Source organism: Manis javanica, chromosome 5 (assembly GCF_040802235.1).
Source record: "Manis javanica isolate MJ-LG chromosome 5, MJ_LKY, whole genome shotgun sequence".
NCBI lineage: Eukaryota > Metazoa > Chordata > Mammalia > Pholidota > Manidae > Manis > Manis javanica.
This window is the reverse complement of record NC_133160.1, coordinates 26635763-26649895: the sequence shown is the minus strand read 5'-3', so window position 1 is coordinate 26649895 and position 14133 is coordinate 26635763. Positions and strand designations below refer to the sequence as shown.

General features: G+C 53.1%; 1 protein-coding gene across 1 annotated transcript; it reads left to right on the top strand.

Annotated features, from left to right (window-relative positions):
* The first annotated feature begins 2041 nt into the window (after positions 1–2041).
* On the top strand, positions 2042–11620 carry LOC140849498 (uncharacterized). The gene is made up of 7 exons (XM_073236780.1): positions 2042–2653; positions 3300–3369; positions 4065–4110; positions 8434–8609; positions 8688–8829; positions 10798–10889; positions 11111–11620. Exons 1-7 carry the CDS (start codon positions 2296–2298, stop codon positions 11163–11165), a joined length of 939 nt encoding a protein of 312 aa, XP_073092881.1. The 5' UTR covers positions 2042–2295; the 3' UTR covers positions 11166–11620.
* The last annotated feature ends 2513 nt before the right edge of the window (positions 11621–14133 follow it).

Genomic DNA, 14133 nt, shown 5'->3' with positions numbered 1-14133 from the left:
GTGATGAACCACTGAAAGGCAGGGGAACATCTGCTTTCCTATTCTGCCCAGAACTGAGTTGGGACCCAGAGAAGGTGACAGTAATGAAAGGGTCCCAGCCATCTGGTCCTGGTTTCCATCCTAGGAAGGTAGGCATCCTTAAGACGTCAAAGAGCATTTGCTTTACAAAGAGCAGAGTGGAAGCCCAGGTGGAATGCCTGGCTTCCAGCAATATTGTTGAGTTAGTATCCATGCAAGGGACTCCAGGTTCTGCATTAAATGAGAAGGCTCAGTACTTCCTGTGACCTCTCAATCTACCAAGGTAAATGGACAAGTAAAGAGACAAATACTGGAGAAGTGAATAACATTAGCATTTAGGACATGGGGCCAGAGTTAAGGGGAGGTAGGAAGCAAAAATCAAGGCAAGCTTCCTGAAAGAAGTGTCTTTTGGTTTGGGGCTTGAAAATGATTAGGAGTTAGCCAGGCAGGGAGTAGAGATAGCGGAGGGGAAGTCCAGATGGAACAGTACATGCAAAGGCCTGGAGACATGAGAAAATTCAGTTAATTTAATGATCTGAAAGCAGCTCTTTGTGGCTGGAGCTGAGAGTGGGGGTTGGAAAAGGACCCAAGGCAAAAAATGAAGCTGGAGAGTTAGGGAGGGGTTGCAAACAAATGTTGCGACTCAGTGCCAGTTGGGACTCAGCTCCAGTGAGTAAAGTGTCTCTGTGTAAGAGACTTAATAGAGAGTTTGCTGCAACTCAACTGCAGCTACTCAGCTGCATCCAGGGTTGCCAAAGCCTCCTGTGTTTTAGGAGCAGTACTCCTAATAAAACGAGATTATTAAGGCAGCGTCTTGAGTTTTGCATTTAGGCTGCTAATTTGAATGTATAACGTACTGTGCTAGGTCAGATAAAATCTGTTTGCATCTGGCCTGTGAGTCACCATTCCTTCCAGTCTCTGGAGGAATCATGTAGGCCTTGAGGGCCACTTTAGGGAATGTGGGGGAGATTCTGAGAGTGGGGAGCCATGGAGGGCTTTAAGCAAGGGCACAGAATCCCAGACTTTTGCAGAAGGGCCTGTTGGCTGCTATCTGGAGAACAGCAAGAGAGGAGGCAGGGCCCGTGGGGGGATGTTGTGGCCGCTGGGGAGGGACAGGGCGATGATGGAAGCCTGAACACAGCATGGGGATTAGGGCTGGGATGTGGGACAGATGGGATTTGATGGCAGATTAGAAGGAATGGGGTGTGTGTGTGTTGATGGGCGGTGTCAAGGTTAACACAAGGGTCAAAGCAGCAGCTACAGAGCAAGGAGCAGGAGCAGTGATGGATGAAGATGAACTCGGCCCCTCTGGGTCACTCAGAGTAACCTGGACCTGGGGCTGGAGTCACATCACCTGCCACAGCCCACTTGGTTCTTTGTGGCACCCAGGCATCCCTTTACTGTGTTCACCTGTCACATGTAGGCCCAATGGGGTGAATAGGGCAGCCCTTGACCTGAAGGAACTGCAGTCCAGCCAGGAAGACAGACTAAGAATAACCGATGAGTCCGGGGCAGGAAGCTGGCCCAGCATCTTCCGGAGAGCAGGGCCCTGGGGGGATCTGCAGGGACCTTGTCACCTGGGGAGCCGGGGAGGCCTGTCCAGCAGGAACCAAAGGTGATGAGGCGTGGGGCAGGGCAGGGCATCTGGCTGGAGTGGACTGGCCCCGCAAAGGCCTTGAGATGTGACAGGGCCAGTGAGTTAGTGGGTGACCCAAAAAGAACCCAGAAAGACAAACTGCCCCTCCACATTTCACCTACGAGGGAGATTCAGCCTTTCTGCCAAGGTGCTTCCTTTGCATTTCTTCAGGTACCTTGCTCTGAGGTCCCACTGATTCTCCCCTGGGACAGAAGGTATTCAATAAATGTTCCTGATGCTCCTCCAGACCCCTCCCCTCTGCCCTCTGGAGCGATGCTCTGATGAGTGTTTAAATTCTGCTACAGACTGTGTGCCTGTTTAAAGGATTTCCATTGGTCTTACTTCACTGGGGTGAAGATCAAGGCTGCATGTAAGTGGTATATGGTACGAGTGCACGTACCCAGAGGTGAAGTTGGGTGGGAGGCAGGGAGGAATTCCAACGTGCCTCACTGCCTTTCTGTTGTAATATTAAGCCCCTACCCTCTTGACACTGGACTGAATTTTGTGTAATTGTGGGACAGTTCTGTGCAAACCTCAGACATAGGCTGGGTATGCAGCAGGTGCTGCTATACACCTGCTGGTTGAAGTTAGGTCTCCAGTGATCAGATCTTGTAAGCCCTTCAAACACATCAGGGAAGGACATGGTCCCTTGTCCTGCCTCTCCTGGCCAGCATGTCCGCCTGGGTGGAACCCTGGGTCCAGATTCTAAAGCACCAAGTCAGTTAAACATGGTGGGATGGAATGAGGGTGGAGACCATGGACTTGGAACCAGACTTAGGTTCAAATCCAGCCCCCCATCTCCAGATCAGGGGCAGCAATGCCTCCCGAATGTCTTTCTCATCCTGAGAGTGTTGAGTGGCACGTGGGCAGGTGGTGGATGTCCGTGCCTTCTCAGACCTCTTCCCTTCTCATGCTGTGTGCCCTGCAGGCTGTTAAGGGGCAGCCATTTCCACCCTGTACCCGTCTCTGGAGGACCTGAAGGTGGACCAAGCCATTCAGGTAAGCAGCCACGGCAGCCTTCGTGATTACCTCAGGGTAACCCATGGAGGCTTGTCTTGCAGGTTGCTGGGAGTTGGGTCCAGTGCAAGGCCCGCTGGGTGGAGCAGGTGCTCAGGGGCCCAGGCAGTGGAGTTGCAGCAGGAACAGAACAGACCCAGCAGCTGCAGACAGGCGTCTCTTGGGCCTGCTCTGCCCCGAGCTTCCTCCATGTGGGTTTGGGTGGACCCCACACCGTAAGGCCGGCTTCCAGAGCACACCCCATGGCAGCCCATGGCCTGGTACTTTTGCTCAGCCCCTAGAAGACCCCTTCTCCTTTCATCCCATCTGTGGACCCATGGGTTTTGAGAATTTGAGGCTCTTCAACTGAGCATTTAGTTGTGAGCTGGGCCTCAGTGTTCTGGCTGCTTCGGGACATAAAAGGGTCATGCCATGGGGTAGGTCATGGGCCCAGGAAGAACCTGCCTGCAGAAGCATAGACACCTACAGAGGTTACATTTGCACACCACCTTGAAGATGCATGGACTCACCTCCCCAGACTTACCTCCCCAGCATACTGATGCCCTGAACGCCAGCCTCAGGGAGCCCCTGGCTCCAAGTGTTCCGGGGTCCTGGTCACAGCTGACCAGCATTCCCCACCCCTCCCCAGGCCCAGGCCAGAGCCACACCCAGGATGCTCGCCCTGCTGGTCCAGGGCACGGCTGTCTCCCAGCCTTCAGGTGAGTGAGCTGTGGTGGGGGTGCTCCTGACCGAGAGTGGCCTCTCTGGCCATTTCCCAGCACTTGTACCTTGCGTGCCACTGTGCTGAGCATTGTATGCACATGTAAGCCTCAATAGAGCCCTTTGAGGGGGACACTGAGAAAGCTGCGGCTCAGTGGGACACTAATGTCCCTGATTTGGGGTCACATGAGGCAGCTAGGATGTCTGGCCCTTAGAGATGTTCGCGGCAGTCTCGATTCAGGCCAGTGAGCCCTCAGGTCAGATGCCCGCCTCTCGCAGACTGTGGATTTCTTAAGAGCGGGGCCCTCATGGTCTCAGCACTAGTCCCGCTCTCTGTGTCGGATGTCTTGCCAGTGCCAAGTAAGGTCAGTGGAGCTGACCACCAAAGTGGCACACGAGGGACTTGGTGTCTCACATGCTCCTGGAGGAAGGCAGGCCCACGTCCCCAGCAAGCATCCCTGCCCCCCTCCCACAGGTCCCATGTCCTTGGGGTACATGCACTCTCGGGGATGTACCGCAGCTGTGGAGATTCCGGGCCCAGGCTCTCAGTGAAAACGAGCGGCCACCTGGGAGCCAGGCAGGCATGGCTCCGCTCACACCCTGTATCACCTTTCTCCTTCCTCTTTTCCTTCCCATCAGTTTTATACCCAAACCTGGCAGAACTGGAAAATTATATGGGTCTTTCCCTCTCCAGCCAAGAAGTCCAGCAGAGCCTGCTTCAGACTCCAGAAGGCTGCCGGGTAGGTATTCATCTCCTGCCTAGTGTGGGCACAGAGTGTTCCTTGGTCTTGACATTTAAACAGACCTCAATCTCCTCTTTCCCCAGCATACCTGCCCCTGTTTCTGGTGGCATTTCTCATTCTGAACCTTCAGCACAAGTGCTGTGGGGCTTTGTGGTTTCCCGAGGGCCTTAGGGTTGGGGGCCCACTAGCTGCCCTCTGACCTCTGGCTTCAGGCTGTGGGCCTGAGCCTGCTGGACAAGAAGGGAGGACATTAAATCCAGCCTGAACCCGGTGGCTTATCAGGAAGAGCTGCTTGTGCCTTGAGAGCAGTGTGGATGGCAGAGCCAAGCAGAAGGACCTTGTCACCCAGCTCTGGTCCCCCAAATTAAACAGTGATGCTCGATTCTTGCTCTCTGTGGCTTCAGGGAGCCAAAGAATGGGTGATGCAGAAATCTTCACTCTGCAAAATGTTCTCACTTACTTATGGACTCCATCCCCACTCAACAGCCCCCCCTGCAACCCCAGCATCCTTCTGGGCCATTTGTCAGTGTCCTGGTCTGCCACCTCTCCCTGAGCCCATGAAAACGGGTGGCAAAGTGCAACTGCAAATCTCGCTAAGGTGGGAGGGTTTCATGAAGTTGACGGAAGTGACGATGAGAACTGCCACAGTCACATAACAAAGCTGACGGAGGATCTCACGGGAGGAAACAGACAGAGACAGGGACCTGTGGGACCCTGAGAAAAACTGGTGACACCCTGGTATATTTCTCCAAAATGATCCCCTTAATAGTTATGGTGTGAAGTGCAAATACAGAGAAAAGAACGTTGTGTTGTCTGTAGTTACATTAGGACATAAGTGCATTTCGCCTAAATTTTGATGAAACTAGGACAGATCTATTTATAAAACATTTTAATTAAAAATTTAGCTTAATTTTTAAATAATCATGGATTCACAAGAAGCCACAAAGATAGTACAGAGAAGGGTATAGAAGATTGTACCTTCACCAAATTTTCCCAGTGGCTGCATTTCACGTAGCTCAATATATCACAATATTAAAAGCAGGCATTTTCCATTGGCACAGCCTGTGTCTGTAGCTCTGTGGGTTACTTTAGCACCTGAACAGACCCATGTAACCACAGGTATAATCAAGAACAGAACTATTTCATCTCCACAGAGGTCTCCTCACACTGGCCCTTCGTAATCAGGCCACCCTGGCCCCCTCACATTCCCTGAACCCTGGCCACCAGGGCTGTTTTTTGTCTCTATAATTTTGTTGTTTCAGAATGTTATGTAAATGGAGCCATATATGTTTGACCTTTTCAGATTGGCCTTTTCACTCACAGCACCATGCCCGTGGGATGCCTCCCAGGCGCGGTGGGCATCGTGGTTTTCCCTTTTCGCTGTGGTGTAGGATTCTGCCGTGGGCCCTGCTGTATTTTCAACGTGTTGCGGGACATCTTGGTTGTTCCCAGTTTTTGGCTATTACAGACCAAGCTATTGGGGAGGGATGTTTCTGTGCAGCTGTTTATATGGGCATATGTTTTCATTTCTCTGGGATATATACCCAGGAGTGCATTTGCTAGCAATTGCTGGGTCATGTCATAAATGTATACTTAATTTTTTTTTTAAGAAACTGCCAAACTCTTTCCAGAGTGGCTGTCCCATTTTATATTCCTGCCAGCAGTGCATGAGTGTTCCTGTTCCTCGCCAGCATTTGGTGTTGTCACTGTTTTTAATTTTTGCCATTATAATTTTGTCAAAACTACAAATTAGTTTGCCATAATAATTCCTGTCATTATAGTTGCCCCATCTTAATTTGCATTTCCCTAATGGCTAGTGGTGTCGAACATCTTTTCATGTGCTTAACTTACCAGCTGCAAACTCTTACCATAAAAATGTTTCTTCGTATCTTTTGCTTATTTTCTAAATGGAATGTTTGCTTTTTTAAGTCAAGTTGTGGCAGTTCTTTTTTCTAGAGTCCTTTATCAGAAATGCAGTTTGTAAATACTTTCTCCTGGGGTTGTAGCTTCTCTTTTCAACCTATCAAAAGGGTTTCTTGCAGAGCAAAAAGTTTAAATTTTGCTGAGATTCAATTTGTTCTTTTTCTTTTGTGGGTCATGCTTCAGTGTCCTGTTTGAGAAATTTATACAAGACCTAGGACCTGAAGATTTTCTCCTTTGTTTTCCTCTAAAACCTTTCTCTAAAACAGTTATTGTTTAATGTTTTCCAGTAAGTTTATAATTTCATTTAATTTTTGTACAAGGTGTGTGAGGTTTAGGTCAAGGTTCATATTTTTGCCAATGGATGTTTAATTGCTCCCCACCGCTTGCTGAAAAGACTGTTCTTTCTCCATTGAGCTGCTCTTGCACCTCGGTTAAAAAGCAGTTGGCCCTAACGTGTGAGGCTGCTTCTGGATCCTCTGTTCTGTCTCGCTGACTGTGTGTCTGTCTTTCACCATCACCACACTGTCTTGATTACTGTAGCTATAAAGTAAGTCTTGAAATTTGGTAAAATGATTCCTCCCACTTTACTCTTTATGTCAGAATAGTTTTCATTAGCCTAGTTTCTTTGTCTTTTCATATAAAGTTTACATTAACCTTGCCTATATTGACAAAACATCTTGTAGAGATTTAATAGAAATTGCATTCACTCTGTGTATCAGTTTGGGGACAATTGACAGCTTTACTGTGTTCTTCCAATCCTTGAATAGAAACTATCTCTCTGTTGCCATCTTTTTATCTTTCATCCGTCTGTTGTTGTTTTCAGCATACAATTCCTACACATTTTGTGAAATTTATACCGAAGTAGTTTTTTGTTTGAGTGGTTGTAAGGGGCATTGTATTTTAAATTTCAGTTTCCACATGTTCTTTGTTAGTAGATAGAGGAAAAGTTGATTTTGTATGACAGTCGTTTATCCTGTTACCTGCCTGAACTCAGTTATTAGTTCTAGGCGTTTATTTGTAGATTCCTTGGAATTTTCTACTACACCATCATGTCATCTGCAAGTAGAGACCATTTTATTTCTGGTCTGTATGCCTTTTATTTCCTTTTCCTGCCTTGTTGCTCTGGCTAGTACTTTGAGTACCATGTTTGACAGCACTGGTGAGGCTGGACATCCTTGCCTTGTTCTGGGTCTTAGGGGAAAAGCATTCATTCATTTTTACAATTTTACCTTAAGTTTTTCAAGACAAAAATCAAATCAAGTCCTCTTTTCCTCATTGCTACTTGCTGTGAAATATTTTTCAAATTTAAGTGGATTTTAATGGGGTGTTCTCCTAATACCAGTTTATCTTAGAAAATGAGGGTCCCTTTCTGTGCATACCCACCCTCTCCCCATTTTCCTCGTTGTTTTTTTAGGGGGGCCTTTGGTGCCCCCTCCTGGCTTCATGGAACTCTATTCCCTCTCTGCCCCTGAGAAGAAATGTGTGGTGCGGGGGTGGGATAGGGCTCAGGGATCACTCCATCCGCCTTTTCCCACCCCAACTCCTCTCCCCCCACCGTGACTCCCTGTTCCCCTGGTGTCTGCAGACAGTGGTCTCGGGCGCCTTGCTGGGCATGGTGGTGGCGCCGGTGTCTGGGAACAGCCTGTGAGTGCGAAGTGCGGAGATCCACCTGTGCAAGGATGAGCATGGGAAGACCGGGCTGCGGCTGCGAGCCATTGACCAGGTAGCGCCGGAGGCCGGCCTGAGGGGATGCCCCGCCGAGGGCAAGAGTGCGTCTGGACAGCACCCCTTCCGCCCCGCAGGCCCCAGCTGCTGGCGCTCCCTGCTCCCATTACGTCCTGGGCTTTGCCCTGAGCGGCGCACCCGCGTCAGCGTCAGGGCCAGCAGCGTGGTTGAGGTGGGGTGAGGGGGCGCCGTCCCCAGTTGGGCAGGTGCAGAGCCGCGTGCCGCCTAACTCCCAGGCGCTGGCTGTTCCTCTCAGTTGCCTCCCCCAAGGCCTGGGGCTGGCCTGGGTTGCAGCAGCAGGGATGGGTTGCCCCTCTGGGGGCTCCTGTGGCTCAGAACCTCCCTTCCTCCCTACCCAACAACTGACAGGGATCTGGCTTCCAGATGGCTGTCTGTAGCCAGAAACCAGGGCCACTGATGCCTCTGTGAGAGGACTGTACAGGCCAGAGCTTGTGATGCAGCCCAGGGTTGAAACCCTGCCTCAGTGGCGGTCCAGTTGTGTGGCCTGGAGTGTTTCCTCCCCAGGAAAATGGGGTAACCATTGTGCCTGCCATGTGGAGCTGTATCCTGGTGCCCTGTAGGCTCCCAGAGGATCAGCAGGAAAGTGACAGCTTCGAGGAGGACCTGGGCGTGGTGGGCCGGGGGCTCACTGTGGGGTCCTGCCTCCTTCAGGGGCTCTTTGTGCAGTTGGTCCAGGCCAACACCCCTGCATCCCTTGTGGGGCTGCGCTTTGGGGACCAGATCCTGCAGATTGACGGGCGAGACTGTGCCGGGTGGAGCACAGCCAAGGCCCACCGGGCGGTGAAGAAGGCTTCAGCTGAGAAGATCGTCATGGTTGTTCGGGACAGGTGAGTGGCTGGGCCTCAGGAGCCTCTCCGTGTACCCCCGGCAGCATCCCAGCCCAGCTCACTGCCTCTCCCTGCCAGGCCGTTCCAGCGGACCGTCACCATGCACAAGGACAGCATGGGCCACGTGGGCTTCGTCATCAAGAAGGGGAAGGTCACCTCTGAGGTCAAAGGGAGTTCTGCAGCCCACAATGGGCTGCTCAACAACCACTCTGTGTGCGAGGTGAACGGGCAGAATGTCATCGGGCTGAACGTAGGCCGGTGACCCTGCTGTGCCCTGGAAACTTCAGGGGCTGGGGGACTACTGGGTGGTGGGAAGGTTCACATCTGTGTGGGGGCTGCTGCTGCCATCTGGGCCTCAGCGTCCTCATCCTCAGGCTGCTCCGCAGATTCAAAAAGACAAGGTGCGTAGAGCTCCAAGCACACAGTAATGCTCAATAAATACTAGCTAATGTCACCAACACATAGAGGCCAGAGATGTGGCAGAAAGAGGGAGTGTGCCAGGATGTGGCACCCATGTGGCTGCTGGCTACAGGGACACCTCCCTGCTCTGTAAGACTTATTTGCATCCTGGACCACATTTAGCAATAGGAAAATTTTAGAAAAATGCTCTTCAGAAACTCATTTCTGACCTCTGTTCAGTTTTCAAGGGGTGTGTGCGAAGTTTTGTCTTGTAAAGACAAAAAGGAGCAAGTGGTCGGGGGGTAGTGCTGTGGTCGTCGGCCAAGAGGTGGCTGTCTTCAGGGAACGGGCCACAGAACATGCTGAGTCGTGTGCCTTCTGGTCCCTGCACAAGTGAAAGTGCCTTTGTCCTGACTCAATGCCCCCTTGGAGCCTGAGTGGTTCTCAGTCCCCTTGGGACTTACGGTCAGGATCCCGTCTCCTCCTGCAGCCAGGGCTTCAGAGCGCATGTGGCAGGATCCCCCCAGCAGGAGTGGATTCTCATGTCATAGCTGATGCAGTCTTTTAAGCCAGTTTCCCACCCCTCCCACGGGCCATCACCAAGCCATTTGTGTCACAAATCTGCGTGCCTGTGCCTGACAGTCTCCCCACCCTCCCTGGAGGCTTGCTCTGGTGGCTCATGAATATTGTGAGCAGGAAGCTCTTCCTAATATCTGTCAGTGATCCCTTCTGCTAAGGTTTGCCCCTCCTGGGGGGTCAGGCATGACAACCCAGAGGGAACCCATTGGACCAAATAGCTGACCACATTAGTACCCCTCCTGAGGAATGGGCCCTCTGAGTTCATTCCTGCCAAAGCAGTGCAGGTTGTTGATCTTAACCCTCCTGGAGAACAGTTGTTCTAAAACTTGCTGCAGAGTCTCTCATGCTCCCTGACGGCTCCAGGCATCAACTTGTCAGTTGTCCTGCCAAACCATGGCCTTGTGAGGCTCTGAGCCTGGGTTTGTCCCTTCACTGAATGGCCCTGGAGAACCATGCTTCTTGAGATCATTTATCTCTTCAAAGCTTACCTATTTCCTCTCTGTGGCCGTCACTCACCCTGCCTGGCACATCTCCCACTTATCCTGCAACAACTAAGAAAGCACATAATCAAGTTAGAAAGATGTGTGAAATAAAGGCCACCCTTCTCTGATCGGAGGCCGGAGGCTCTTCCCAGCTTTTAGCATTTGGACAGTTTGGTGCACTTGGCATAGAGACTTTTTGTTTCTTGTTCTCGCCGTGATCTGGATGGTGTCTGCAGGTCTTTTTACTTCTCCACAAGATATAAGAGGAAGAGGTCCCATGCGGGCTTGGCTCAGGGTGGCTGACAGGAGCCCAGTGGGTGGGCTCCTAATGTCCCCCACCGTGTGCTTAAGGGCAGAACCTGCATGTGACCAGGGCCAGGAACATGGGATAGAAAACGTGGGCTCGGGCAGCCTCTGGGAGGTCTTGGGAGGAGGAGAAGGGGAGGAGCACTCCGGAGGCCCTGTTCTGGGTCAGCCCATCACAACTGGCCTGCAGGGTGAGGCCGGTGAGCAGTGGCTCATTTACAGAGGAGGTCCTCAGGTGGGATCCCTCGTTCTTGCTGGAGTAAGGCCTCTGCTGTGTGTCTGCCTGGGACCCTCCCCTAACAGGCAGCCCTGCCCTGCAGTCAGGGGTTCGTAGCATCTCCAGTAGGAGCAGCGCTGTCCCCCACCCCCACACATGTTGCCCTCGGCCCCCTAGGATGACTGACCACTCACCTCCTTTCCAGGACAAAGAAGTCACGGGGATTCTGGCCACAGCTGGGAATGTCGTCACCCTGACCATCATCCCCACAGTCATCTACGAGCACATGATTAAAAAGTAAGGCTGCTCCCCTGCTGCCTCGCCTTGCCCTACCCAGCCAGCCAGGCTCAGGGCACAGCCCGGCCTGCCCTTCCCTCCTGTCCCTTCAGGGTGGCCGGCGGCTCTGGACATGTGAAAGTTTTAGAAGTGGAAGTGCAGGCCCCCGTGTGGTGCACAAGCTGGTGGGCGGGTGGGGAGAAGCTGCTGCCAGTTTTGATGACCGTTGTTCCTGCATCTAGGTTGTCCCCAGCGCTGCTCCACCACACCATGGACCACTCCATCCCAGATGTCTGAAGCCACAGGAAGGCAGCTCTCCCCTCCCCACTCCTGCAGCAAAGGGCAGAGGTCTCCTGAGGCAGGTTGCAGAAGCCTGCTGCCTGGGGCGGGGCTGTCTTGAGTCGGGGAGTGTTCTAGGTGGGGCGACACTGGATCCCAGGCATCTGTCATTACTACACACAGGCCTCCCTGGAGGCTCAGACTCCTAATGGGGCAAAGGCCCCCAGACAGCCGTTCTCTGTGCTGGTTTCCATGCTGGCATGTAGGCAGGCCGGCTAAATACTGCTCAAAACTGCCGTTGGGTCCTTTTCAAGATTTTTGACACTACCAAAGTTTCACATTTTGAGAGAGCAGTAATACATTTTTTGTGAGAACTTGTTTTCCCCATCACTTGCTCCTTGTCACCAACTGTATAGAGCTATGACCCTTCTTTTGAATAGCGATTTGATTTTGAATAAAATCTCTTCCTCAAAGGTAGTTGAACCTTCCAGAATTCTTAGCCCCCTGACAAGCAAGGGAGAGCTTGTTCTCTCCTAAGCAGTGGTGAGACAGAGGCCTTTTTTCTACCCATTGCTTCTGAGAGCAGTGGCTTGGCTCTGCCACTGTCGCATGCCGCCAGCCAGGCCCAGGCAGGGGTGACTGGGGCTGGGGACAGGGTGGACTCTGCATGAGGGGCCCTGGCTTTGGGGCAGCCTTGCTCCGTGGCTGTGGGCTGCTTCTGCAGCTGCAGAAGGTGGGTGAGAACCACCCCGGGAGGGCTGCAGGGGTGCGATGTGGTGTACTCACAGGGCCTCACGCTCTGGGGGCCCCGGGGAGGCACTTCTAGGTCCAGGAGGGGAGTCACCCCCAGCTGCCATACAGGTGCGTGGGAGGGCTCGACCGGCGCGTGGCTGCCAGGCCTCAGCGGTGACCCCTGAGTGCGCAGCTCCTTCCCGCGTGCGCATGATGGCTTCCCAGCTGGGGGGGACCCGCGGAGCCCTCTTCACTCCCCCTCAGAAAAAAGACACGCTGTACAGAGAACAGGCCGACGGGGTGGCTGTGTTTTCATGCTGTAATTCAGAGCTGTCTGCTGCGAGTACAGCTCTGTCCTAACAAAAGGACAAGTGACAGAAGTAAAGACCCCCTCCCCCCGCCTTCCTGTATCCCCTGAGTTCTCAAGGGGATGGCGGAATAGAAAAGTACACTGTCTCCCAAGGTCAGAGAGGGGCCATGAGTTCATGGGGCTGAGGCTCCTCAACAGGCCTTAGCCCCAGAACCCTGTCATTGCCCACACCTCCCGAGGGTGCCGCCAGATAGTTGGGAAGGTGTTCGGTGAAAAGCTAAGTTATCCCCTTGGGAGATAATGTGGGATAAACGCCTCTCGGGGCCAGCTCTCGTTGCGGAGCCCCAGCCCTCGCCTCTGGTTCCTGCCCGAGCCTGGACAGGAGGAGCGGAGGGCCACTCTGGCCCAGGCCCTCCCACGAAGGAGAAGCTGCTTCCTGCTGCTGGGCTCCAGGGGACCAGCAGTTCCAGAAGATGATTCCTGGAAACATGTCCTTTGGAATCTACTGAGCTCCGGGGGAGAGGGGCGGCCCCAAAGATTTCTGCTGCAGAAGCTGAGGACAGGAGGGAAAGGTCACAGCCTGACAGGAGGCAGTATTAAACAGGAGGGAAAAGGGGAGCTTTGGAAGTTGACACTGAACAGGGGGCCCTGGTCTCTGGCCTCACCCTCCAGCCCCCCATCCTGTGCCCCGCAGAGGCTGGGTTTGGAGCCTGCGCCTGCAGGCCCCTGCACCTCCACTGCCTGGTGCTGCATAGGCCACCTTGTACCTTTTGCATAGATGTGGATGCTGAGGGCACATGCACATGTACAAGAGCCTGGCTGCAGCCACTGGCCAGCGTGGTCCCAGGTTTTGTCCCGGACCGGGGTGGTGAGCCACTGCCCCCCACTAACATGAAGAAGAAAAGCTGGTTGAAGTCCCCACCAGACCCCCAAGGAGAGGACCCTCAACACTGTGGGTTAGGGCCTCTGTGACCCAGACAGGCAGGTCTCGGGTCACAGCAGCAATAGAGGACAGCTGCTGGCCCCACTCACCTCATCCACAGACCCCAGGTCGAAGCCGAGGCCAGCCCTTCATAAGCGGCTTCTTCAGTACCAGGGACAGTGTGGACTAGGGCCCCAACCCTGACCACATCCACCAAAACACAAGACACACTAGGAAGGCCACACAGAGCAGGACACAGGAGCAGTGGGGCTATGCAGCTCGCCTAAATTCCAATGGTGAAAAATAGAGTTATTTTATGTTGTCAAATATAGTTGTACATTTATTTTCGTGGCAAAGCTTTGACTATTTCTAAAGAGACACTACGTGGCTCCGTGAGTACATGGCACAGAAGGCTGGGTCCTGGCCACTCATGGCTTGGCTTTGGACTGGGCTTGTCCACTGCCCCTCCATGTCACGACCCCAGTGTCCTGTGGGACATCCCCAGCCAGGCCCCAGGAGATCAGGTTTGTTTTGACTGAGGCAGGGGTTGGTCCACAAAAGATGGCTGGTCTGAGGCCCCAACCGCGGTGGGGGGAGCTTTGGAGGCACAAAGCATGTGGCAGAGGGGGCTCTTGCCTCAGTGGCGGGGCTGGCCACCCACTCAAGTGCATGCAGGTGCTCCCCTGAGTGGAGGGCACAGAGAGGAAGGGCAGAGCCCACAAGTCAGGCAATGGCTGTCAGAGCAGCAGGGATGGGCAAGCAACCTTGGCAGGGAATCGAGTGCCCCCAGCCCCCTAGGCCAAAAGGGTAAGACACAGGGTCCCACCAGTGCCCCCCAAATGTGGGGCCAAACCCCTGAAGAGGGTGGAATGACCAAATGGGTGCAAGTTCTGCAGGAGGAGGTAGGAGTGGGTTTACTTTGTAAATTAATAATGCTAATGAAATGTCAGCAGCTTTGCGGGGGGACCTGGATGTGTCCCAGGCAAGGAGGGAGGCAGGGAATCTTCCAAGTGAACTGGGCT